The sequence below is a fragment of the Gossypium hirsutum genome, chromosome A13 (genome assembly GCF_007990345.1).
Source record: "Gossypium hirsutum isolate 1008001.06 chromosome A13, Gossypium_hirsutum_v2.1, whole genome shotgun sequence".
Lineage (NCBI taxonomy): Eukaryota > Viridiplantae > Streptophyta > Magnoliopsida > Malvales > Malvaceae > Gossypium > Gossypium hirsutum.
The window spans coordinates 107,488,184-107,515,498 of record NC_053436.1 but is presented as its reverse complement, the minus strand read 5'-3'; the positions used below and the strand labels follow the sequence as shown (position 1 = coordinate 107,515,498).

The 27,315-nt window shown below is 32.1% G+C and overlaps 2 protein-coding genes and 1 long non-coding RNA gene across 3 annotated transcripts; 2 read left to right on the top strand and 1 right to left on the bottom strand.

Annotated features, from left to right (window-relative positions):
* Nucleotides 1-550: 550 nt before the first annotated feature.
* On the top strand, nt 551-5,904 carry LOC107938808 (potassium channel AKT1). The gene is made up of 11 exons (XM_016872050.2): nt 551-888; nt 2,132-2,497; nt 2,596-2,653; nt 2,746-3,066; nt 3,155-3,400; nt 3,490-3,588; nt 3,669-3,701; nt 3,789-3,974; nt 4,163-4,357; nt 4,508-4,583; nt 4,843-5,904. Exons 1-11 carry the CDS (start codon nt 725-727, stop codon nt 5,724-5,726), a joined length of 2,628 nt encoding a protein of 875 aa, XP_016727539.2. The 5' UTR covers nt 551-724; the 3' UTR covers nt 5,727-5,904.
* Nucleotides 5,905-6,348: 444 nt separating this feature from the next.
* LOC107938810 (uncharacterized) lies at nt 6,349-9,573 on the bottom strand. The gene is made up of 7 exons (XM_041085664.1): nt 9,477-9,573; nt 9,067-9,276; nt 8,726-8,811; nt 8,461-8,607; nt 7,488-7,611; nt 7,035-7,321; nt 6,349-6,793 (listed from the first exon to the last, which is right to left on the bottom strand). The coding sequence occupies exons 1-7, from the start codon at nt 9,520-9,522 to the stop codon at nt 6,701-6,703; spliced, it is 993 nt and encodes a 330-aa protein (XP_040941598.1). The 5' UTR covers nt 9,523-9,573; the 3' UTR covers nt 6,349-6,700.
* Nucleotides 9,574-18,196: 8,623 nt separating this feature from the next.
* On the top strand, nt 18,197-21,530 carry LOC121212577 (uncharacterized). The gene is made up of 3 exons (XR_005907884.1): nt 18,197-18,817; nt 20,807-21,088; nt 21,169-21,530. It is a non-coding gene; the product is annotated as an uncharacterized lncRNA (long non-coding RNA).
* Nucleotides 21,531-27,315: the final 5,785 nt, after the last annotated feature.

Sequence of the window (27,315 nt, the reverse complement as noted above, 5' to 3'; positions counted from 1 at the left end):
TATCAGTCAACAGGGCAATTCACATGTACTTTATATTAATAATTTTGAATTTATGAATAATTTATAATTTTTTCAAATTTTATTTTATGAATATTTGTATAATTTTTAAATTATTTGTTAACAGTGACATATAAGATAAATATTATCATGTTAACACAAAGTATACATTGATTGCCATGCGGGTTGTCATACCAATATCACTAAAAAATTAATATTTTAGTTAAAATTTTATTTTTTAATAAATAATATGATTTTATTTGAAATATTAATTGTCAAATTTAATTAAAAAAATTAAATTTAAAAAATATTGAAAAACAGATTTTAACATTATAACTATTTTTACTAAATAAATTTTATTTATGTATGCTTAACGAGACATTTTATTTATACTATAAAATGGACAGTCAGAAAAGAACATTGAAACGGCAAAGATAGACGTTGACCAAAACGGGAAAAATGAGAAAAAGGATCTCCGTTATATAGGGGTAAAATTGTAAGTGAAGAAAAATTAACTGTAACCACAACGAACCGAACCAAACCAAACGAGTTTTCATGTAAGTGAAGAAAAAAAAAAAGAACTATTTGCACCATCCATCCATCCATACACACATACACATGTATATATAGATATGGAGAGCCAAAGAAGGAAAAGAAGGCGGGAGAAATAGAGAGAGAAAGAGAGTGTGTGTGTGTGTGTATTATCATAAGAAAGAAAAAGAGCCAAATGTTTCGAGTTTCAGTATGTGGGCAAGAAGATATAGAACAAATATCGAGAGAAAGCAGCCATTACAGTTTATCAACCGGTATACTCCCTTCGCTTGGAGCAAGAAGTAACCGTAGAGTCAAGCTCAAGAGATTCATCGTTTCTCCTTATGATCGTCGTTACAGGTGAAATAAAGCAATAGGGTAGCTTTTTTTTTTCTTGTTTTTCAACTCTGGGTTCTTTTTTCTTTTTTTTGCTTTTCTAAAAAAAAAAAGATTAACTCAAGCTTTTTCCTCATATTGGGGGTTGTCTGTGAACATTGTCAAAGGCTCATGAATGAGGCGGTGGTGGGTATTGGGGAAAATCCCACGCCATTGGATCTCGTGAGATATTTTGTTTTTTCGAAATGACAAAGTAAAATATATATTTTTTCCTTTTTTGGTATTCTTTAATGTTAAACTTGTTCTTTACTTCGGTTCATAGCCCAGTGTTTGTTTTTTTATATAAATCTTAAAACTTCTCATGATAAGACACCACCAATAATAATATTATACCAATTAAGAATATTGATATAATTGAGCTAAAATTTAATGGGTTAGTTTATATATGATTTCTGTTACCTAATAACAATTTTTTTCCTTGTTTTAATCTTTTTATTAGTATTTAGTTCCCCTGTTCTTTCTTCTGCTAATTCTGTGATGAATATATCTAGCTTTATTGTTATGAAGCAACATGTTAAAACTATTCCTTTTTTTTTGTTTATATTAGAAAAAACTGTGTGTGACTGTGTTTTTTAATTCAGTAATATGTTTATTATTCTTGTTACAATGTGTTTGTTGAATAGTCTGAACCCAAAGACTATAAAGCTGTTCTTGATTAGGGGGCTTGAGAATCCAAAGGTTGACTGTCATGGGATCACTTTGAAGTTTCTGTTTCTCCAATAGTATCAGCTTTTGCCTTTCTGTGTCTTTTTGCATTCAAAATAGACTTTCTGTTTGTTTTCAAAAATAATGATAATAATATCAAACTTGTGGGGGCATGGTATATAGAGACTTTAGACTTTTACAGTTCCTTGCTACTTTTGTCTTTCTTCTAGGATGATAATATAGAGACTTCTTTAAACCCTACTTTTCAATACAACAATGGGTCGAAGCATGCAATACCTTGCACTTGGTATGAACTGTGATATTTGGTATTAGACCGGCTTTGGATTAGATGTCCTAGAAAACACTATGAAGCATTTTTTCGAGATAAAATTGTAAAGATCTAATGACTAAAGCAGTCAATACCTTGTGAGTTGGTGTAGACCCTATTGTCTTATGATACAAGGAACTTTGAATAGATTTGAAAAGGTTTTATGCAAATTCTAAGTCCACAAAAAGGAACAAATGTTGCTTGAAATTGATACATTTGAATTGATTCATGCAGGGTATGGGAGACTTTTCTGGTTATTTTAGTCATCTATACAGCTTGGGTTTCACCATTGGAGTTTGGGTTCCTTAAGAAACCTGAATCACCACTCTCCATTACTGATAATGTTGTTAATGGATTCTTTGCCATGGATATTATCCTCACATTCTTTGTTGCATACCTTGATAAAACAACCTATCTACTCATCGATGATCACAAGAAGATCGGTTGGAAGTACAGCAGTTCGTGGCTGGCTTTCGACATTATATCGACGATACCATCTGAACTCGCTCAGAAAATCTCCCCTAAGCCATTGCGTTCCTATGGCTTGTTCAATATGCTTCGCCTTTGGCGTCTGCGCAGAGTTAGTGCATTGTTTTCCAGGTACAAGAGTTGTTTTCACCTTCATCAACTGGTGATAACGGTTTGGTTTGAATTGACTTTCGGTATATTTATGACATGGCATTGTTTTATTACAACAGAATGGAGAAAGACAAGAATTACAACTACTTTTGGGTTCGATGTGCAAAGCTTATTTGTGTAAGTATAACAGAACATAATGGGAAAATTTACCTGAAAGTTTTGCTGTTTCTTGTGATGCAGCATTCATGGAACTCTTGGTGTTTTTGTAGGTTACACTTTTTGCAGTTCATTGTGCTGGATGTTTCTATTATTATATAGCTGCACGATATCATGATCCGGGAAGAACATGGATCGCACTCTCACTTGGAGACAATTTCCTCAAACAGAGCTTGTGGATACGATATGTGACATCGATGTACTGGTCTATCACTACACTGACCACTGTTGGCTATGGTGATTTGCATCCTGTGAATACTAGGGAGATGGTGTTTACCATTTTCTACATGCTCTTCAACCTTGGGTTGACAGCATACTTGATCGGAAACATGACGAACTTGGTTGTCCATGGAACAAGCCGAACTAGAAGATTTGTGAGTGTATTTCTTATTGCCTACTGCTTCTGCTCGCCCTGGTTTTCAATTTAGTCTTTTGATCAACTTCCCTTTGTTTATGTCTCAGAGGGATACCATTCAAGCAGCTTCGAGTTTTGCTCTGAGAAACCAGTTGCCCCATCGCCTACAAGATCAGATGCTTGCACATTTATGTTTGAAGTTCAGGACAGATTCCGAGGGACTGCAGCAGCAAGAGATTATTGATTCGCTTCCTAAAGCCATTCGGTCGAGCATTTCGCATTATCTTTTCTACTCTCTTATGGATAAAGTTTACTTATTCCGCGGTGTTTCCAATGACTTGCTGTTTCAGCTGGTAATCAACTCAAAACTTGCTAAAAGCTTTTATATTGAAATCAAGTCCAAACATGCCGAGGTTACATCTTTGTCGATAAATGATTTAAGGTCTCAGAGATGAAAGCTGAATATTTTCCTCCAAAAGAAGATGTCATCCTGCAGAATGAAGCACCTACGGATTTCTACATCCTTGTCACTGGCGCCATGGTAAAAACATTACTTCTTGTTCAAGTTTCTGCAACTCTTGTTCATGTTTTGGGTCCTTAATGTTTTGTATTGCTTTTCAGGATCTATTGGTTCTCAAAAATGGAGCTGAGCAGGCAAAGTTCTAACACTCAAACACCAGCCTTAGCAATCTATAACCATGAAAGGACGCTAACTGAACTAATATCCGGACTGATTTTCAGGTTGTTGGAGAGGCAAAAGCAGGTGATCTCTGTGGTGAGATCGGAGTACTTTGTTATAGGCCACAGCTCTTTACAGTACGTACAAAACGATTGTGCCAACTACTTCGTCTAAACCGGACCGCATTCCTTAATATCATTCAGGCCAATGTTGGAGATGGGACCATAATCATGAATAATCTCCTTCAGGTATACATGCTGCACTTAACCATACAACATACCAACTAATATAATCCCTTGAAACCCTTTTAACCTTGTTACCACGCGATATACACAGTAATATGATGAAATATGCAGAAAGAAAATCAACTGAAAATGTGAGAATAGGCTTATAGCCTTTATACATATTTAGTCTTGGAGTTCTTTGTTTGGGGCAGCATTTGAAAGACATGAATGACCCAATTATGGAAGGAGTTTTAATTGAGACCGAGAACATGCTAGCTCGAGGGAGAATGGACCTACCTCTCAACCTTTGCTTCGCCGCACTCAGGGGAGATGATTTGTTGCTGAATCAGCTATTGAAAAGGGGGCTTGATCCTAATGAATCAGACAACAATGGAAGAACAGCTTTGGTTAGTCAGAATCTTTAGGTTTTTTTTTTTTATTCGGCCAGGACCCCAGAGTTGCTCAGTCATTATTAATTTGTTTATATATGTATATATATACATACATGTATATATAACAATTTCTTTTATTTCTTTTTTTTTTTGGTGCAAAATTAGCATATAGCTGCATCAAAAGGAAGTGAGAACTGCGTTCTTCTCTTACTGGATTATGGTGCAGATCCAAACGTTAAAGGTATTCTCCAGGTCTTTATGTTTATAACACTTTATCTTTCCTCATATATAAATTTCCATATTTTAAGTTAGACCCTGCAATACGAAAAAAATAACATGAACAAGATTGCAAATACATTAATGTGTAAAGATTTATATAGCATGATTATAACAGAAAATAATATGAATATAACACGACTAGGATTATTGTTATACTTTTATGATCTTAACCCGAACATGATTTACAATGCAATTGATTTGTTTAATTTTATGTTATGCAGATTCAGAAGGAAATGTACCATTATGGGAGGCAATGTTAGCTGGCCATGATAAAGTAGCTAAACTGCTAAAGGAAAACGGAGCAAGCATCAATGTTGGAGATGTAGGTCACTATGCTTGCACTGCCGCTGAGCAGAACAACTTAAACTTGCTGAAAGAAATCATTCGATACGGTGGCGATCTCACACGTCCGAGGCACAACGGAACGACAGCTCTTCATGTTGCGGTTTGTGAAGGCAACGTTGAAATAGTCAAGTACCTTGTGGATCAAGGTGCTGACATTGACAAACCTGATGTTCATGGTTGGACACCCAGGGAGCTAGCTGAGCAACAAGGACACGAAGAAATAAAGACAATGTTTGAATCAAGAAAAGAGATGAAAACTCAATCTATCATGTCAATCCCGGAGAAGGCTGAGACACAGTACCTCGGGAGGTTTACAAGTGAGCCAGTGATCCGTCCTGTGGCACCGGATGTTACAGATGGATCATGGAGCCAATCCCGGCGGAGACGTAGGACAAGTAACTTCCACAACTCACTGTTCGGGATAATGTCAGCCGCAAACAACATGGAGAAAGATTTGCTACTGTCAGTACATAAACCTAAGGGTGTGAAGGATTGTGTTGTCAACTCTGCTAGAGTTGTAATAAGTTGTCCAGAAAAGGGACAAACCATTGGGAAGCTTGTTTCACTTCCAGGGAACTTTGAGGAATTGCTTGAGATGGGTGCTAAAAAGTTTGGGATCATTGGTGGTAAAGTGGTGAGCAAAGAAGGAGCTGAAATTGATGGTATTGAAGTGATTAGAGATGGTGACCATCTTGTTTTTGTTAGTGATGGTCAAATGCAACATCAACAACATAGTCAAGTACCCCATTGCATTGGGTAAAACCCTTTTTTCTTTTACATTTTTCTTTGACTATTTTTACAATAGAAAATCCAGGAGAGGGAAAAAAAAAAATAGCTGAGCTCATCCTGACCTGGAGCACTTAATCAGGTTGTAAATGTGTAATATTTATTCGTTAGTAGTTAAAAGAAAAATCAATAAAAATTGCACATTTACATTACCCTTGTATTATTAAGTTATTTCAGGTGGTTGATGAACTAATGATTTTGATATCATACATCTTTTAGAATTTAATCTCTCTGTTTTGCATGATTTTGATGTCATACATCTTTTAGAATTTAATCTCTAATCTCTCTGTTTTGCATGATTTGATGTCATAAATCTTTTAGCAAAGGAACTTGTTACAATAAAAGTAGAACATAATTTAACCAAAGAATTAACCATCCAAATTCCAAAAGTATCAATCAAAATTTTTTTTATAAAGATAATAGAATGAGAATGGAAGGTACGTTAGGGTTTCAACTCAGATCTATTATACATCACTTTCTGAAGAATCCTGTATGAATTATTTATTTTAAATTCTGAATTTGGAACAATGTTTTGAAGTAATGATTTTTATAAAATCTTAATAGGCAAAAGTATATTTGGTAGAACAATGTGGAGATAAGGACAATTTACCTACTCAACGGTTTTCATAGGCAAAGTATGGTTTGTTATTTAGACAAAACATCAAGAAAGAAGATACATATATATAACTGCACAGATTATTATGCACCCCCGCCACCCCAGCACGGCTGGTTACCTTGTTCACTGTCAGCAATACCGATGTAAAGACTTCAAAGTGAGATTTAGGGACAAAAAAGGACATTACTCTCCCCCCTCCCCCTCCTTCTCAACTCTTTTTGACAAAAATGGCCAAGGAACCGACCAAATTTTATCTTTTTGTATTCTGAATAATTTGGAAAGACTCAAATACCTCTTATGGCTTTCCTCACCACCTCCTTCACTTCATTTAACTACAAAAGCTTCATCATTTTCAAGCGTTCTTCGTGTTCCGGATCAAGTTTAGGTGGGGTATAAGAGCCGTGAAGGTCTTCAACAATGTACTCCTGTGAAAGACAAATGTGAGAGATTTAATAAGTAATAATAGGACCAAAGAAATAATTATTATTTTTCATACAAGTGAACAATTACATTACAGTGGTGAAAGGGAAAAAGGGTTTACAAACATAGGGATCAAACCCTGAACCTCATGCCAATCAACTTGAAACACACACAAGTTTGCCACTGAACCAGTGGCATGATTGGCCCAAAGAAATAATTATAAGGCTAGTGTTTCTCGATATTTACCTTAGTAAGCTCCCTCTTAGTAAGAATGTGGTAGTGTTTCTGCCAGATCCGCTGAATTGCCATTGTGGCAGCAAGGAAACCATAAGCTATCCCCAGAATGGCAAAGATTACAACGAAAACGACCACAAGTGCAAAGCATGCTTCCATAGATGCAGGAAAGCAATCCAATATACCCCACCCATAACAGCAATTCTGGCATCCAGCCATTCGTGGGTCATTGCTATTGAGAGAGGAGCAATGCAATATGAGCCCGAAAAATCCAAGCAACACAAAGAAGGCAAGCACCCCTAAGAAACATGGAAAAAATGGGTGAGTTTATCATCTTGCTACAACAGAAATTGGCATATGCTGCTAACTCATGCATTAAACACTATCAATGCACAAAGGAATGTTTAGATGAGGTACCTGCAGTATACAATAGAAAAAGGCGAGCAAAAAATCAGGGAAACTTACCTATGCAATAATAAAATGGTATAGGATGGTTTGACAGTATACGATCCCAACCATCACTGAATGATTTCCGAAAAGCCCCATCTTTATCCATGACATATGCAAAGCCTCCCATTGTAGCAATGACCTGAAGAACAGATAAATACATCATAAGATAACCATCTCAAGGCAATTGAAAATGAATCAATCAGCTTTGTTTTGGTCCTCAATCTTCTAATTAAGCATGAAAAAAGACTTGGATAAGAAAGATCCTTATATCAGCCTCTTCCACCCTGCCACAGCCCTCATTGGAATAAAATTTTCCCTTCTTTTTTCCATAAATAGGAAGGCAACAGAAATATTAAATGGATTTAATAGAAATTTAATAGAATAAGAATAGAATTTATAGGAATAGAATTTTCTAATTTGAATTTCGAATCATAAAATAATAATAAAAAATAATCAGAGAGCCCTTGTTCTTATTTGAAACGCCACGTGATCTTTAGCCAATTCTGCGCTTCAATTTAATTACCAGGAGTAAGCACTATAGCTGGTTTCCAATACTCAGTGGCTTGATCAAACCAAGCCTCTACTATTTCAGAATCCCCCTGCTGAATGGCCTGTTCTCCTTGCTCAAAATAGGCGGTTCAATTCCTTTTCTTAGAACCGTACTTGGGTTAGGAATTTTGACAAAGTTCTCTTTTACAATGAATGTATCAGCAAAAAGATATGGAATAGTTCTAAAGCATCCACACACTTGTGCTGAGATGAGGCTTCATGGATCCAACCATAAAAAATAGATCAAACTCAAATCCATAAAAGGCTGCAATTTCTTCTACGAGTAGGTGCAAACTTAACCCAACAAGTAATCACCATACAGACATATCAAAGTTAGCAACAACAGATGAATGCAAAGAATAAGAGGTTGTTAATTAAAAGGTATGTAACAATCATATTAGCCAGTTGAACGCACATATAGAAGAGTAAGAAAACTTACAGTTTGTACGGCCAAGAATACGAGAAAGACATCTCTTGCAACAAAAAGTCTGAACTTTATTTTACGCCAAGAGTTGTCCTCAAACAATTCAACTCGAAGGTGAAACTGAGCCTTGCAAGTCGTGCAATGGGAGAAAGCAAACCCTTCCTATCAAAACAAAAGGAAGATCACATTAGATCAATTACTAAGTACCAAAACATAAATTCCATACGAAACTCTAGAACTTAGCCTTCAAATTCAGGTTGAATAAACCAGGTTTATTTACCTTTACCGAACGCCAATGATCAAGGCAAGCACGATGAACAAATTGTTGGGTGCCTTTGCACATACATGGAGATATCAATTCATCATCTGCAAAAACAAAACAAAAACACATAGGTCAAGTTTTGTATATAACATAAAATTTTTAAATTCAACAGTATGCCAAAACTCAACACGAAATATGTTGCCAAAATATGAATCTCCGAATTGGTTTCCTACCCTGATTACACCTTAAAATTAATTTAATATCATCATATTCATAGTTCACAAACTTAAGCTAAAAACTTAAGATCGATAATTACAAACAAAAAGAAAAATCAAAGGAAAGAAGGAAAAAAATTTTACCTTCTTCACCATCGCACTCGAGGCAAATGCGGCAACAAGGAGCCGAACCATTCTCGATATCTTCACTCCGAATCTCACTCGAACTCGCCGGCGACGGCGAATCGATCTGGTTTCCTAAAAGAGGATCAGAATCACTAGGGTTTCGCGCACCTGCTGGCTCTAACTGCAATTCCCCCGACATTGATCGAATAATAAAACCCAAAAACAAACCTAGCCAAATATCAAATACCAAAAATTCAGCAATCAAACGAATCGATCATTAAAAAAAATCAACGCTTTGAATTAACAAAAAGAAAATATAGAATTTGGCAAAATAAAAATTCATCTTCTTGTCCTGAAGGAACTGAAATTAGGTATAATTGTTGAAAGGGTCCAAAAATGGCGGATAATTAAAAAAAAAAATTACGTACCTTGTATTTTCGTTTTCCTTGGGAATTTGATGGGTTTTTTTTTCATGTTTATCTTATTTTATAGTAAGATAGATTAATGGGTTTCAATATGGGCCAAATCGGATTAATGGGTTTCAGTATGGGCCAAATCGGGTCCAACCAAAACTGTTATTTCCGGTCGTCTCTTTTTTTTCTTGAATAAACCATTTTTTATTACATTGGAAGGTGAGGACCTAGGATGTAAATGGGATATAAATACTAAAAGTGTAATTTCATCATTTTAATAAGTTATATTTTTATAATTTTTTAAATGATTAAATATTTTTTTTATCATTTAGGGGGATAAAGTGTAATTTTACCATTACTAATTTAAAATTTTATAAATCATAAAGGGACTTAAATGAAAATTTTTTCATTTTACGGGAGTCGGGGCTCCTACAAGGCCCTTGGCTTTGCCACTGCTACTAAATTATTTGAGTTAAACTCAACCAAGGTGTAATTTAATTTCATGATTATTGAACCGAGCTCTAGCAGCTCGAATTATTAATTGAGTTGAATTTAAATTCCCTAGTACTTAATTAGAACGAGTTGCGAACCTAATCAAGCTTTTTATTTTATTATATTATATTTTTATCTATAAGAAGAGATTAAGTATGAACAAGTTCGAGCTCGAATAAGAATGATCTTAATCGAGCTCAAGTTAGACTTGAGAACAAAAATCGAAAAATAAGCTTAAATAATAGATTAAATTTTACTATTAGTTCCTATACCTTGCAAAAATTGTAGATTTGATTATTGTACTTTTATTTTGTCATTTTTAGTCCCTGTACTTTCTAAATTTTAAATTTTCAATCAGACAAGAATTGTTAAATTCATCAAGTAACATTATGCTATTTTCAAAATCTAATGCGTCAAACATATTATAATATGCGTAATGTCGTGTCAGCTTATTATTTTCATAAATTACTCACAAAAATTCCAATTAATGGGTTAATAATTGTCATTTACATCAATATTAAAATTTCAAAATTTGAAAAGTATGGGGACTTAGAATGATCTAATTGGAGAAAATGAGCTAAATCTACAACTGTATGCATAGCACATGACTAATAATTCAATTTAACCAAAAAAATTAACTGTTATTGTATAGGTTAGGATTAAATTCCAAAATTTGAAAAGTATAGAGGCTAAAATTGAACAATTCAAAAGGTACAAGGATTAAATTTGATCAAATAAAAGTACAATGACTAAATCTACAACTTTTGTAAAGTACAAGGACTAATACCATAATTTAATCTAAATAATAATATGTATCATAATGTTTTTATTTAATTTTAATATTGATGTAATTATTTATTATTTATTTTAATAATTATTTTATAAAAAAATAGGTAGTAAATAAAATTTCAATAATTAAATTTTACGTATTTATATAAACTAGTTTCTTTTTAAATAAATTAGATATATATTTTTATTTTATTTAATTAATATAAATAATTATTATTTAAAATACATGATCAATTACTTTTATTTAATAATATATTTTTATTTTATGAAATATAAAATCATTAAAATATTTTATAATAAGATATTACTTATTAAGTTAAGTCTTAATTTATTTAATAAGTGGTAATTAATCTAATCTAATTTTTTATATTTACTACATTGGTTTATATGAATTATAGTTTTTATTAGAAAAAAATTTAACATTATAATAATACTATAAAGTCGACGAGGGATCTTCGGCCGATAGACTTCCTACTTGAGATAGAGTCTTATTCTTTATTGTGTGACACCAGAACCGAAAAATATGAATCTGGAGATTTCGAAATCGGGGATTGTAAATGGCTGGTTTAACCAATTATCTAAACATTTTCGATTGAGAATAGTAGCATATGTTAGAATTGAACATGAATGCCGTGTCCATTATAGGCACTTGTGTTTCTACTTGAAGGGCAAATGGAAAAACGATGAGAACGACCACATCTCGCTTTATTTAAAATTGTTGATGCAACATTTTTAGCCTTTGTTTGGAAAGTTAACGCACATTTCTCATTATTGGTGTTGGATAGACCTGATCAAGGGTTCACCAGTTTCGAAAAATGAAAGAATTTGAATAAAAATATAAGCTCAAAAAAAGGGATTTGAACAAAAAATAAAGTTTGTTTTCTAAATGTGTTGGGCTTTGACTAAGTTTTTCTGGCCTAGCCTTGACCTAATTCGAAGTTACAAAACAAAACTGCTGTTGTTTTGTCATTGTTTTGCTATCATTTCGTTATTATATTAATATTATTTTGTTGTTATTGTTCGTATATTGTATAACTCTTATTTTATTGTTAATTTTGATACTATTTTAGAGACATTTTCTTGTTAAGTTGCATCTATCTTAGGATTATTTAAGTATAAAGATTTTTTAAATTTATTTTTAATTTGTTGGGAAATATTTATTTTAATATTTCTAATGTATTTAATGTATTATATTTTTTAACTTTATTTTTACATACAAGAATTAATATGGTCGAGTCAAGCTCAGGTTTTAACATTTTTTGCTAGAGTAGAGCTTGAGTAAAATCTTAAGCCCATTTTTTGGATTGAGTCAAACCTAAACCTAAAAAACAAGCCAAAAATTTTATCCCAGTCTAAATTGAATCTTACTCAACCCAAACCATAATCAACTCCGTGACAAAAACTTGACCATTCAAGGTAAAAGACTGTGCACAATTGCATGCATATATGATGAATGAACATTTTTACGTAAAATTGTACTTGCAAAACCTATGCAGATGGAAGTATACGGCGTTTTCATCAGTCAAAGACTGAATGGGGCGTGTCCCGGTTGCTGTCCCTCGACGTTTCCAACGATGTTTCTATGGGATATCTCGTTGATGACAGTTGCATATTCGGGGCAGAAATTTTCGTCATCAAACATAGCGGTAGAATGGAATGCCTGTCCATAGTGAAGAAGCCATTGAATAAGTGGCGGAGCATAGTAGAGATCTAGGGGGATATGGTCCCCTAAAATGGTAATTTTTATAATTTAAATTCTTTATAATTTATAAAATTTTAAAATAGTAATAGTAAAATTATACTTTGGTGCCCAAATAATAAAAAAATTGATTTAACTATTTAAAAATTATAAAAATATAGGCTATTAAAATGATGAAATTGTATTTTTACTATCATAAAAATATATAATTTAATTCCATCAAAAAAAATTTCAAGCTTCCCACCTGCGTTGAACAATGTTTACATTTGGAAAATAAAAAAGTTTTCAACATTGGGTTAGTGTATCTACTGGCAAGGCTTCACCGTACAAGGGATTGTTTGGTAAATTATTTATAGATTATAATCCATGAAGTATAATCTGAATCGAGGAAGTTAGATGACAAGTGTCCTATAAATGGGATTAACAAATGTTCTATAATTGTAGAGTAAAATATTAAAAAATAAAATAAAAAAATTAAAAGAGACATGTTAATTTTCTAAAGCTTTTTATGGAATAAATAAAATATACTATCAATGTACTAAATACTAATTCTTTTATTTAATTATAAGTTTTAAATTTAAAACAAGTTGTTATGTTCGTATTTATATTAATGTAAATTATGAAAAAAAATAAAATTTTTAAAATTATTGAACTAATGTTGTAAAATAAAATTGTGAAAGTTTTAATCATTGAAAATTTTATATTTCTAAGGATTATAAGGGTAAATTTAAAATATCGAAAACCATATAAGCAAATGGTAAAAGGTGGAAGAGTTTATAATGTAATTTCCCCATCCGATAATCCAATAAATTGTCCATATGAATCTTGAATTAGATTTCAACATAATATTTAAAAATATTAAAATTGAGAAATGATGTTGTTGAAACAAATGTAAAATATATATTTAATTTATACATCGAGAAGATATTGATAATTATTTTATTAATAAGATATAAAAATATTAATTACATAAAAAGATAATTTTGTACAGAAATTATAAAAATAAACAATAAAAACAGGCTGAAATGCAATTTACCACCAAAATATACAAGGACTGCTCTAGAAATTCCCCTTTTCTTCTTCTTTCTCTTTGACATGTGAACCCCTAATGGGTTTCTAGACTTCTTTATTAATTCAATTTTCCTTATATTCCTAAAAACCCTAAAATTTCTTTTAGTTCTTGCTTCTTTTTTCTTGTTTTGCTTGGCGGTGGAGTCAGCCTTCGGGCTGGCTATCATTTGCGTTTTTCTCCCTCCCATAAATGATTGTAGATACTCGAATAGTGGCTCTTCGTCGATTTTTTAATTTGTTTCTGTTTTGAAATAATAAATGATTTCATAAGTTGATTTGAATCCGTGTTGTCTTTCAAGGTTTATATATTTTCTTATTTGTTTTCTATTGTTTAATAAGTCTTCATTGTTGAAGGTTAGTGTCCTATCTTGTATAATTTTTTTAATCTTGCTTACTTTTGCAAATGATTTTAGGGGATTTTCTTTCCATCCTCTTCAATTTGATTGATACTTAGATTCTTTTGTTGATTTTGTCTACCGCTTTGGACTATTCAGCATTGATTTTCCTATAGTGATAATTGCTTGCAATTACTCCAATTTTGTTGTGCTTGAATTATAACAAAGCCAATTGATGGTATTAGTCCTTAAGTCCCAATGATGAATGTTTGTTATTATCTTCCTGAATTATATGATCTGTTCATGAAATAAATTAATAAAATTTTTCTTTAAAATAAATCATTTTATTCCTTCTTTATTTCTCTTTCTCATTTTACTCTCTGATGTAACCTAGTCCCCGCCTTGAATTCCAGCATTAAGGGCCACTTTTGTTTGAATCCAGTACCAAAGTGGTCCTCTTGCCAGCGGTATAACTAGGGAGTCTGGCAGGGCCTTGCCCCCCCCTAAAATGGTCAGTAAAGCTAAAGTTGTACTTTAGCCCTCCACAAAGTTTTGATTTAATTCTTTAAAAATGATAAAAATATAAACTATTAAAATGGTGAAATTATTTTGTTACTATTATAAAAATTACAATTCAATTTCTGACTCTCTAAAAATATTTTCTGACTTCGTCCCTGGCTCTCCCCCCATCTACTCTTCTATTGGCTCTCCTTTTGAGCTCTTGGTCACCATAGCAATGTCGGACAACATTAGATAAGTTTGTGACATCATTCATAGCATCGCCTCAATCTCCTCTTGAAGCTAAGTTTCATTTTGCACGTGGTTTCCTCTTCTCCAAGAAAGTTTTTTCCACCAAGTTTAACGTAAATTAATAATTTTTTGTGTGTTTATTTAAAAAAATAAATACAAAAAACTATATATGAACTACAGTTTAATGTGTAATTATATATATGAACTTTGATTTTATGCAATTTTGTAAATAAAATTTTAATTTGATCCTGTTCTTATAAATTATTAACACAATTGTTGATATAACATAATTTTATGTTTATATATTGCATACATAAATATATAATTATATTTATCCAATATAAAAATAAATTGATGTATTTATTTTTAAATGTGTATAATTAAATAAAAATTAAAGTTTCAAGTATATATTTGAATCATAATTAGAGTTTCATATATATAATTGCACCAAATTAAAATTTATATATACAATTACACATTAAATCAAAATTTATTTATAATTCTAAAATTTATTTACTAAAAGTTTAAATTGAGCAGTTTAGTTTTAAAAAATTTCATATAAGGATATAAAAATATATCAATTTCGGTGGCATTAATGGTGTATGATATGATTTGAATAGTTGTACGTAATTTTATACTAAAAATAGAAAATACAAAACAATAATTTTGTAGTAATGGTTTGGCAAATGTTAAACTTATTAAGATTTTCGTAACATGTTATATAATTATAATAAAAATAATTTGATTTGGAATTAATTTTTTTATATAATAAAATTTTAATGATTCTTTTTGTGGAGACGACATTCCAACCATCTTATTTTTTATTATCTTTTCCATTTCTTTACTAAAATTCTCTTCTCTTCATCTCCACATCTGTTGATATTGTATATCAATAATTAGTAATTGTAAATTAAAATTAAATTTAATTGAATTAATATTCACAATATAATAGTATAATCTGTGTAACAGTGAAATGATTATATTGAAATTAATAGAAGAATGAAAAACTACAATAAATGTAAAGTAAATTTATTAACCTTTTGAGAATTTGCAAAATCGGAATGTCTTTTAGATGAATATTTTATTTCACTGTTTTTTCGTATTTGTTTAAATAAAATGTTAATAAGGGTTGGATGTAATGGTAAGGCACATTGTATTTTCAAGGAAGATATTGGTTCAAACATTAGAAATAACATTGTTGAGAGGAGCAACTACAAACCCTGAACATGAACGGTAAAACAGATATGAAGAATACAAAAAAGAAATTTAAATAACAAAATTATATTTATTTGTTTTATTTAATTAATATAAATAATTATTATTTGAAATGCATGATCAATTACTTTTATTTAATAATATATTTTTATCTTATGAAATATAAAACAATTAAAGTATTTTATAATAAGATATTACTTACTGTTGAGTATGACTCATATTTCAGTCAAATTTGAGAGATAAATCTCTTAGTTAAACTCTGTTTATTTATTTTAGTAGAATTTTGATTAGTTTAGATTATTTTTTTATTATTTGACCTACGAATTTAGCCTATAAATAGGTTTTTCTACAACCTTAAAAAATACACCTATTAAAGATTAGAACTCATAACACTTTTGGAGAATTTTGTATTACATTTTCAGGTTCTTTGTTTTCAGGTTTTGAGATTTAGTTTTTATCTTCACCTTTTATACTCTTCGTTCTTTTGCCATTATAGTAAAATTATCTTTACCCGTGGTTTTTTATCTTCTTTTGAGGAGTTCCGATCCCCAACAAGTGGCATCAAAGCTAGTTTAATTTTCGTAGATCATCTCATTTAGAGACGACAACAACAAGGTTTGACATTAAGAAGTTCGATAGTGTCATAAATTTCAATTTGTGGCAAGTTCGGATGATGAGAATTCTAGTTCAGACCGGCTTGAAAAAGGTCATCTAGATTAGGCAGAATGAGAAGAGCTTGATGAAAATAAATTGTTTGTAATCCAATTGTCCCTCACGAATAGGGCATTATAGGAGGTATTGATGGAGAAAACCTGTATTCTTTTATTTAAAAGAGACAAGCTAATTTTTTAAAATTTTTTATGGAATAAATAAAATATAATATCAATGTACTAAATACTAATTCTTTTATTTAATTGTAAGTTTTAAATTTAAAACAAGTCATTATGTTTGTATTTATATTCATGTAAATTATAAAACAAAAAAAATTAAATTTTTTTAAAATTATAGAACTAATGTTGTAAAATAAAATTGTGAAAAATTTAATCATTGAAAATCTTATATTTGTAAGGATTATATGGGTAAATTTAAAATATTGAAAACCATAGAAGCAAATAGTAAAAGGTGAAAGATTTTATAAATTAATTTCCCCATCCGATAATCCTATAAATTGTCCATATGAATCTTGAATTTGATTTGAACATAACATTTTTAAAATAAAAAATATATATTAAATTTGATAAATGATATTATTGAAACAAGTGTAAAATAGATATTTCAATTATACATTGAGAAGATATTGATACTCGTTTACATGTAAAAGTTATATGTAAAATATTTTTTACATTTTCCTGTATTTATTTTACATAAAACATATTGATCAACAAAAAAATAACTTACAGGTCAACGTAAAATAATTTTTTTTTCTTATAAGGTAAGTCATTTTATAGAAAAGAGCTCTTTACAGTTAATTTTATTTTTTTAAACCAAGCTTAATATTATTATAATGATAATAAATTTCATTTTTATTTTTAAAAATATTTAAATTTAAATATTAATATAAAATATTATATTTTTCAATATTATTAAATATACATATTTAATTATTTATATTTAGTCATATAATAAATTATTAATATAATTAATATAATTTATTATTTTAATAATTTATTTAATATTTTAATTTTATTTTAATGATAAATTTAAATAATATTCTTCAAATATTACTGAAAATATGCAATATTAATATTTTAATATTTAAATTTTTTGTAGTATAAAAGTTAAAATATGTTAGAAGTCTATGTACTCTTCACAAATTTGCAATCTCTATATTTTTATTTTCAAAAATTTAGTCTCTCTATTTTTTATATTTAAAAATCAAGTCCAATTGTTGACATTGTTGAACTTTTTTTTTGCCAATTTTGTTGATGTCACATTTGTAAATAAAAAATACTCACTTGTAGTCATGTAACTAAAAAATAACGTTATAATGAATCTGAAATTAAGAAAATATTTTTAATATATGCAAAAACAATGTAAAAGAAACATTTATAGATATAAAATAAACTCAATTAAACAATGAAAAATAAGAAAATCTCAAATGTATATTTGTTTCAATGAAAACAGTTTTTATGAAATATTTTTAAGATATCTGTCAAATAATAGAAAATATTTTACATTGATTTATCTAAACACCAGAAAATACTAACTTTTCCAAGAAAGTAAGTCATTTTCCAAAAATTATTTTCCGGAAGCCATTTTCAGTGAAACAAGCATTAAAAATGTTAATTATATAAAAAAATAATTTTGTACGGAAACAATAAAAATAGGACGGAATGCAATTTACCACCAAAATATATAAGGATTGCTCTAGAAATTCCCCTTTTCTTCCTCCTTTCCTTTTGACATGTGAATCCACTAATGGGTTTCTAGAGTTCTTTATTAATTCAATTTTCCTTCTATTCCTAAAAACCCTAAAAGTTTTTTTCCCTTCTTCAAGTCGTTTGCTTCCTTTTTCTTGTTTTACTTCGCGGCGGAGTTAGCCTTCGGGCTGGCTCCCGTCTGCCTTTTTCTCCCTATCACAGATTCTCTCTTTCTTTTTGTGAGCTCTCCTTCACCTCAATTATCTTTTTTTTTTTTTCAGTTTGTAGATCTATTTTGTGAGCTCTCTTTCACTCCAATTGTCTTTTCTCATTTCAGTCTACAGATCTATTTTGTGAGCTCTCTTTCACCCCAATTGTTTTTTTCTTTTGAGTTTGCAGATCTATTTTATGAGATCTATTTTGTGAGCTCCCCTTTACCTCGATTGCCTTTTCTTTTTTTAGTTTGCAGATTTAATTTGTAAGCTACTTATTCAGCCCATGGGCCTTCTGTGAGCTCCTTATTCACCCCATATGCTTTATCTCTTTTTGGTTTGTAAATCTATTTTGTGAGTGGACATTTTCGTTGTCAATCCAAGTTGTAATGGATAAATTATGGTGTCGTTGTTGAGCCTTCATTGACTACAGGTAGTTTCTCTTGAAAAATATGTTGACTGCAGATACTCAATTATTAGTTCTTATTGACTTCTTAATTTGTTTTTGTTTTGAAATAATAAATGATTTCATGAGTTGATTTGGATTCGTGTTGTCTTTTAAAGTTTATATGTTTCCAGGTTTGTTTTCTATTATTTAATAGGTCTTTACTTTTGAAAGTTTCTGTTTGATCTTGTACAAGTTTTTTAATTTTGCTTTTGTAAGTGATTTTAGGGGTTTTCTCGCTATCCTCTCTAATTTGATGATGGATGCTCATTTCTTTTGTTGATTTTGCCTGCCACTTTAGACTATTTGAGGCTAATTTCCTTATTATGATAATTTCTTGCAATTACTCCAAATTTGTTGTATTTGAGTTTTGACAAAATCAATTGTCAACATATGTAATGTTCTATTAATGTTTAAAATGAAACCTTTAATGTATTGATGATGTTTGTCCTTAATAGCTAACTATAAATGTTTTCTTTTCTTTCGAATTGTATGATCCATTTATGTAATGAATTAATAATTTCCCCTTAAAAAATCCTTTTATTTCTTCTTTATTTCACTTTCTCATTTTACTTTCCCATCTTTATTTTTTCTTCTCCGATGTAACTCTAGTCCCTGCCTTGAATTCAAGCATGAAGGGCCACTTTTATTTGAATCCACCGCCAAAAGTGGTCCTGTTGCCCCCCCCCCCCCAACACACACCACCCATCTAACTCTTTTACCGGTTCTTCCTCTGAGCTCTTGCTCACCATAGCAATGTCGGATAATATTGAATAGATTTGTGACATCTTTCATTACATCACCTCAATCTCCTCTTGAAGCTAAGTTTCATTTTGCAAGTGAAAATTTTTTTTCCAAATAATTTCAAAGGGTTTCTAACAAGGGTAAATGGTTTTAAAGTTCCAAAATTCAACTTTTCTTAAAAAAAAAACTAACCACTTTAAAATGTTACTAAAATTTCCATATAAGGATAGAAAATATATCTTTTGTTAGAGTTAATATAGTCAAAGCAGTTGTAATATAGTCAAAACCGTTGTACCGTTGTAAGTCTATTAGCAGTTAGTCTGTTAGCAGTTAAAGATGATAGCAGTTAGAAAGGTTGCTGTAACGTCTGTCAGCTTCAGCTCTCATGCATGTATAAATACGTGCAACCTGCATGTATTAAGCAAGTCTTTGAATAAGATGTCGGTGGTATTAATGGTGTATGATATGGTTTGAATAGGTATACATAATTTTATACCGAAAATAGAAATTACAAAACAACTTAATTTTGTAGTAATGATTTAGTAAGTAAGTTAAAACTTGTTAAGGTTTTCGTAACAATGGAATGTTAATAGTTACAAATTAGAATTAAACTTGCTTAAATCAATAATCTCTGTAACAGTGAAATGATTATATAGAAAATAATATAGGAATAAAAAAACTACAGTAAATGTAAAGTTATTAATCTTTTACTCTATACAATTGCTTGGATGGTAATCTTAAATATACTTTTCACTCGCGACAGATTATTTAATCATGGTATGATTTTTTATTGTTGTTTTCTGTTGTGCTCTGATGCTTCTGAGTCTCGAAACCATATTTTTTTAGTGTGCCTACTCTTGAGGCTTGTGACAATTTGTTCTGGGTTTGTATGGCATCAGGAAGTCTTCTGGTACGTGGCTTCAAAAATTTAATTGGGAAACTTCTAATTATCTGAACATTTTCGATCCAGAATGAGTAGCATTTATTAGAATCGAACATGAATGTCGTGTTTGTTACAGGAACATTTGTTTCTACCCGAAGGGAAACCCGAAAAATGATAGGAAGGATCAGTCGTTGATACGATATCTTTACCCTTTGGTTGGGAAGTTAATGCACACTTCTCATTCTTGGTGTTGGATCAGCTCCGTGATAAATATTTGACTCATTCACAATTGCATGCATATATGATGAATGAACATTTTTACGTAAATCGTATTTGCAAACCCAATGCAGATGGAACTATAAGGCGTTACCATGAGTCGAAGGCCGAATGGGGTGTGTCTCGGTTGCTCTCCCTCGACGTTTTCAACGATATTTTTATGGGATATCTCGTTGATGACTGTTGCATATCTGGGTCAGAAGTTTTCGTCATCAAATATAACAACAGGAACGATCACATCTCGCTTTATTTAAAAGTCGCTGATACGACATCTTTACCGTTTGGTTGGGAAGTTAATGCACAGTTCTCATTCTTGGAGCTGGATCAGCTCCGTGACAAATACTTGACCATTTAAGGTAAAACTTTATGCACAATCGCACGCATATATGATGAATTTAACATTTTTACGTAAACTGTACTTGCAAATCCTATGCAGATGGAACTATACACCATTTTTATCGGTCAAAGACCGAATGGAGGGTGCCCCAGTAGCTCTCCTTCGACGTTTTCAACGATGTTTCTATGGGATATCTCATTGATGACTGTTGCATATTCGGGTCAGAACTTTTCGTCATCAAACATAGTGGTAGAATGGAATGCCTGTCCATGGTGAAGAAGCCATTGAACAATATTTACATTTGGAAAATCAAAAAGTTTTCGGTGTTGGATTAGTGTATCTACTCGCAAGGCTTCACCATACAAGGGATTGTTTGGTAAATTAGTTATAAATCATAATCCAGAATGAATAATCTTTGCTAAAATTAAGTATTTTTAATCCAAGAAGTTATTAGTTGTTTATCCGAAGAGATATTCAGACTCAGAAGGGAAAGCACTTGCTGTCTACCAGTGTTGTTGTGAAAATGGATGTTTTGCATCTAATCTGAAAGTATATGAAGAGTTCAAATTAAGGGTAAAGAGTCAACTTGACATAAAGTATAATCGGGGAATTTATATGTTTTTATCTTTTGATTAAAATTTTATATTTGTAAGTACTATAAGAGTAAATTTAAAATGCCAAAAACCATAGAAGCAAATAGTAAAAGGTGGAAGATTTTATAATGTAATTTCCCCACCCGATAACCTATAATCTTGACTTAGATTTTAACATAATATTTTTAAAATAAAAATAAAAATATTAAAATTGATAAATGGTGCATTTGAAACAAATGTAAAATAGATATTTAATTTATACATTGAGAAGATATTGATACTTATTTAGTAATAAGATATAAAAATATTAATTAAAAAGATAATTCCCCTTTTCTTCCTCTGACATGATAATTCCCCTTTTCTTCCTCTGACATGTGAATCCCCTAATGGTTTCTAGGGGCGAAATTTAAAATTTTTTTAAGAGTTAAAATTAAATTATAATTTTTATAATAGTAAAAATATAATTTTTAAAGGATTAAATAAAAAATTTATCATTTTTAGGAGAGGGTAAAGTGTAATTTTACTTTTATTAATTTAAAATTTTAAAAATTTTAAAGGATCAAAATGAAAAAATCCATTTTAGTGGGGCCGAGTCCCTGCCAGCACCCTAGATTCGCCCTTGGTTTGTAGACTTATTTATTAATTTAATTTTTTCGCCCTTGGTTTGTAGACTTATTTATTAATTTAATTTTTCTTTTTATTCCTAAAAACCTTAAAAGTTTTTTTTTCTTTGAGTCGTTTGCCTTTTTTTATTAGCGACGGAGTCAGCCGTCCGCATTTTCTTCCTCTGACAAATTATCTCTCTCTGTGTGTTTCTCTTTTTTCAGTTTGTAGATCTATTTTGTGAGCTCTCTTTCACCTCAATTGTCTTTTCTTTTTTCACTTTGTAAATCTCTTTTGTGAGCTCCTTTTTCACCCCATGGGCCTTATGTGAGTTCCTCATTCATCCCATATGTTTTCTCTTTTTTCAATTTGTTGCAGATTTATTTTGTAGGCTTCTTATTTACCCCATGTGCCTTATCTATTTTCAGTTTGCAAATATATTTACTGAACATTTTCGTTGTCAACCTAAGTTGTGATGGACAAATTATAATGTTGTCGTTGAACCTTTACCGACTACTGCCATTAGTTTATCTTGAAAAGTACGTTGACCATAGATACTCAAATATTGGCTCTCAGTCGAATTTTTAATTTGTTTCTATTTTGAAATATTAAATGATTCTATAAGTCGATTTAGACTCGTGTTGTTTTTTATTGTTTATATGTTTTCTGGTTTGTTTTCTATTATTTAATAAATTTTTACTTTTGAATTTTTTTTTCTTTTATCTTGTACAAGTTTTTTAATCTTGCTTATGCATTTAGTTTTGCTTTTACAAGTAATTTTAGGAGTTTTCTTATCATCCTCTCTAATTTGGTGGATGCTCGATTCTTTTATCGATTCTGCATACTGCTTTGGACTATTCTGGACTAATTTTCTTAATGTGATGATTTCTTGCAATCACTCCAAATTTATCCTACTTGAGTTATTGATGCTGAAATTGAAGCATTTATTATGTTGATGATGTTTGTCATTCGCGAGTGACGAATGTTTGTTAATTTTTTTCCCAAATTGTATGATCGAAATAAATTAATATTTTTCCCCTGAAAAAATCCTTCTATTCCTCTTTATTGCACTTTCTCATTTTACTTTCCCATCTTTATTTATTCTTCTCCGATGTAACTTTAGTCACTACCTTGAATTTAAGCATTAAGGGCAACCTTTGTTTGAATCCACCACCAAAGTGGTCCTCTTGCCCCGCCTCCCATCTACTCTTCTACCGGTTCTTTCTCTGAGCTCTTCCTTACTAGAGCAATGTCAGACAACATCCGATAGGTTTGTGACGTCGTTCATAGCATCGCCTCAGTCTCCTCTTGAAGCTAAGTTTCATTTTGCAGGAGGTTTTCCCTCTCCAAGAAATTTTTTTCCACATAATTTTGAGGGGTTTCTAACAATGTTAAATGGTTTTTTACTTCCAAAATTCATTTTTTCTTAAAAAAATTAATCACTTTAGAATTCCAAATCAGAACCAAGTTGAATGTAAATTTATAATTTTTTTGTGTGTTTATTTATTTTTTAAATGTTACTAAATTTTAAACCGAGCAGTTTAATCCAGTCAATAGCAAGTAGGCAATCACATTCGATAATGAGTCTCGAAAAGGAAGCCCACCTTGACGCCTTAAAAACGAGAGTTGCCTTCTTTATATTGCACTTCTGGCATTGACAGATTTAGAGAAAACGATTAGTTCAACTCCACGATTGTCGCGGCAAAGGCTACTAATACCTACATAAGCTTGGTGTTTAGAAAAGGATCCATCGACATTGAATTTGAGGAATCCCTTCGGTGTAGGCTTCCATTTAAAATTGGTCCCATTTTTCTTAGATTTGCCCCGAGGATGAAGATTTGAGGGTGACAAGAACAACTCGTACACACTAACATAAACGGAAGGCCATTTTGCATGGCACCACCACCCTACTCTCTATTTCATCATATCTTGTTGTTCAAAAAAGTCAAAAGATTTATAATTGAAGAGCAACAATGACCAGTAAATAGCAAAGAAACCCATTCTTCATACAAGGATATTGCTGTAGTTCGGACAAGAATGATGCTAGAGCATTGATAGAAACCTAGTAAGCTAACAGATTCTTTTACTAAGAAATACAAGAAATAGCAAATGACTGTATTCAATTTTTATTGAAAACGCATGATGGAATAGTGACCAAGTACACGTATATATACATTTGAGAAACCTTTTGAGAAAGCTGTTACCAGCTCACTAACTGCTTAACCTCCTAACTAACTACACATTAAACACATGTGTAATCTCATACTATAACATTCATCCAGCTTCCTCAACTGGAACAACCCGAAGAAGATGACGAAACCGAGTAAATGCTGAAACAAACAATGGCTTAATGAGAACATCTGTTACTTGGTCACAGGCGGGAACTTCACCGACAACCAACTCGCCACTAGCCACCTTCTCTCGAACAAAAAACAGATCAAATTCAACATGTTTAAACTTAGAGTGCAGAACTGGGTTAGCTGCAACAGCAACAGCACTAGAATTATCACACCATATCGTCGGATTATTAACCGAGTGTAGATTTAACTCTGTTAACAACGAGACCAGCCACGTAACTTCGCTAGCAGCAGCTGCTAAACTCCGATATTCAGCCTCGGCCATAGACCGAGAAACAACTTGTTGTTTCTTCGAACACCAAGAAATAGGCGTGTGATTAAAATATACACAATATCCCGTAGTAGATCGACGATCATCAAAATCAAGTCCCCAGTTTGCATCGGCATAACCGACTAGCGATAGCCAATCCGATTTCTGAAAAAGTAGACCATGAGAGATGGTACCACATAAATACCGTAAAATTCGTTTCAAAGCGACCATGTGAACAGAAGTGGGAGCATGCATGAACTGACACACCCGATTAATAGCATATGCAATATCTGGTCTTGTCAAAACAATATACTGAAGAGCGCCAGCTAGGCTACGATATTCAGTTGAATCAACAAGAGGTTCACCTTCATCTTTTGATAACAGAGAGGAGCTCACCATCGGTGTATGAACACTTTTGGCATTAGTCATAGAACTTTGGGCAAGAAGCTCACGAATGTATTTGCGTTGGCACAAATGAAGTGTACCTGAGGAAGATCGACTTACTTCAATCCCCAAAAAATAATGAAGTTCACCCATGTCCTTCAAGGCAAACTTGTTGTGAAGTTATTGAACAAAGCAAGCTATTTCATCGGATGAACTGCCAGTGACAAAAATATCATCGACATATACAAGAACATAGAGAGTAGAATCCGAAGAGGATCAAATAAACAATGACGCATCCGATTTTGACAACAGAAACCCAGCAGAAACAAGAAACTGTTTTAACTTTTCAAACCAGGCACGAGGTGCTTGACGTAAACCGTACAAGGCTTTAGTCAATCGACAGACTAACTTCTCACCATTTGGACCAGATTGCTCATACCGAGGAGGTTGCTGCATAAACACGTCATTGGTTAAATCACCATTCAAGAAGGCATTATTGACATCAACCTGCCGCAGAGGCCACCCCTTGGATACGACAACAGATAGAATGATTCGAATAGTAGCAGGTTTGACTACCGGACTGAACGTTTCCGTAAAATCACATCCAGGAACCTGTGAGCACCCTTTGGCAACTAATCGTGCCTTCCGTCGATGAATTGTCCCATCAGGATTCTTCTTGATCTTAAATAACCATTTACAACTGGTTGCCTTCCGGCCAGGAGGAAGGGGACGAAGCTCCCAGGTGGAGTTAGCCAGCAAAGCATCAAACTCAGCTTGAACTGCTAAGTGCCAGTCGGGATGAGCAATAGCCTCCTCAACAGAACATGGCTCAACCTCAACTTTGGTTGCATACAAGGCTTTGGGTTTAAAGATTCCAACTTTAGACCTGGTTATCATAGCATGAGTATTAGTAGCTGGGACGAGAGGAATGGTAGGAGGCTCAGTAGGAAAAATCGAAGATGGAACTTCCTCGGGAACAACAGAACTTGAAGGAGAACTATGCTGAGAGGCACTACACATAGCAGAGGAATCACCAGGAGGACTAGCTAGAGGAGTCCCAATAGCAGACATAGGAGCTGAATGATCCTCGGTATGTATAACAGACCGCATAACTGGTACATACGTAGTAGTGTTTAGAGGCAACTTGTCACCAGTAGCAGAAGATAGCGAAAACAGAAATCGAGTCTCATCAAACACAACATGACGAGAAATAATAACCTTCCCATCATGCAGAAGGCAAAAATACCCTTTATGATGCGGACTATATCCTAGAAACGTAGAGGGTTGAGACCGAAACTCAAGTTTGTGTTTACCAAACGGATGAAAATGCTGAAAACAACAACAACCAAACACACGGAGATGATCATAAGTCGGTGCACGACCAAACAGACTATGAAACGGAGCCTTCCCGTCGAGAACTGACGTGGGCAGTCGATTAATAAGATGCACCGCACTACAAAACGCATAACCCCAATAAGTCATCGGTAGATTAGCCTGAGCCAGAAGAGTGAGGCCAGTCTCCATAATATGTCTGTGTTTACGCTCAGCAACACTATTCTGTTCAGACGTGTGAGGGCAGGTAATGCGATGAAGAATCCCCTGATTGGCTAAAACGGAGGAGAATGCACGAAACTCACCCCCAATCACTTTGAAATTGCTTGATATGTTTTCCAAATTGAGTGAAAACCATATTCTGAAATTGACCAAAACACTCTATAGCTTGAGATTTGCGACTTATCAAGTAGACCCAGGTAAACCGACTGGTCATATCAATGAAAGAAACATAATACAAATTCCCTTCACAAGGAACAACAGCTAGACCCCACAAATCTGAAATAACCAATTCAAACAAATCAACATATTTAGTACTAGAGGGCGAAAAAAACAACCTATGTGATTTACCTTTCTGACAAGCTACACGAATACTATTGAGATGACTTTTATTGTAAGAAATCTGACAATTTGTAAGAACAGTTTTTACAATATTATCAGCCGGATGGCCCAGCCTTTTATGCCACAAACTAAACACAGCAGTAGGCGAAGAGCAAACTTGAAGTGC

Excerpts from the sequence above, each read along its gene's own strand:
- LOC107938810 (XM_041085664.1), bottom strand. The coding sequence starts at position 9,522 with ATGAAAAAAAAACCCATCAAATTCCCAAGGAAAACGAAAATACAAG. Across the intron at positions 9,277-9,476 it reads AAGGAAAACGAAAATACAAG|GTTTGTTTTTGGGTTTTATT; the intron begins GTACGTAATTTT and ends ATATTTGGCTAG. Across the intron at positions 8,608-8,725 it reads ATCATTGGCGTTCGGTAAAG|GAAGGGTTTGCTTTCTCCCA; the intron begins GTAAATAAACCT and ends TTGTTTTGATAG.
- LOC107938808 (XM_016872050.2), top strand. The coding sequence starts at position 725 with ATGTTTCGAGTTTCAGTATGTGGGCAAGAAGATATAGAACAAATATCG. Across the intron at positions 2,498-2,595 it reads GTTAGTGCATTGTTTTCCAG|AATGGAGAAAGACAAGAATT; the intron begins GTACAAGAGTTG and ends TTATTACAACAG. Across the intron at positions 3,401-3,489 it reads ATGACTTGCTGTTTCAGCTG|GTCTCAGAGATGAAAGCTGA; the intron begins GTAATCAACTCA and ends AAATGATTTAAG.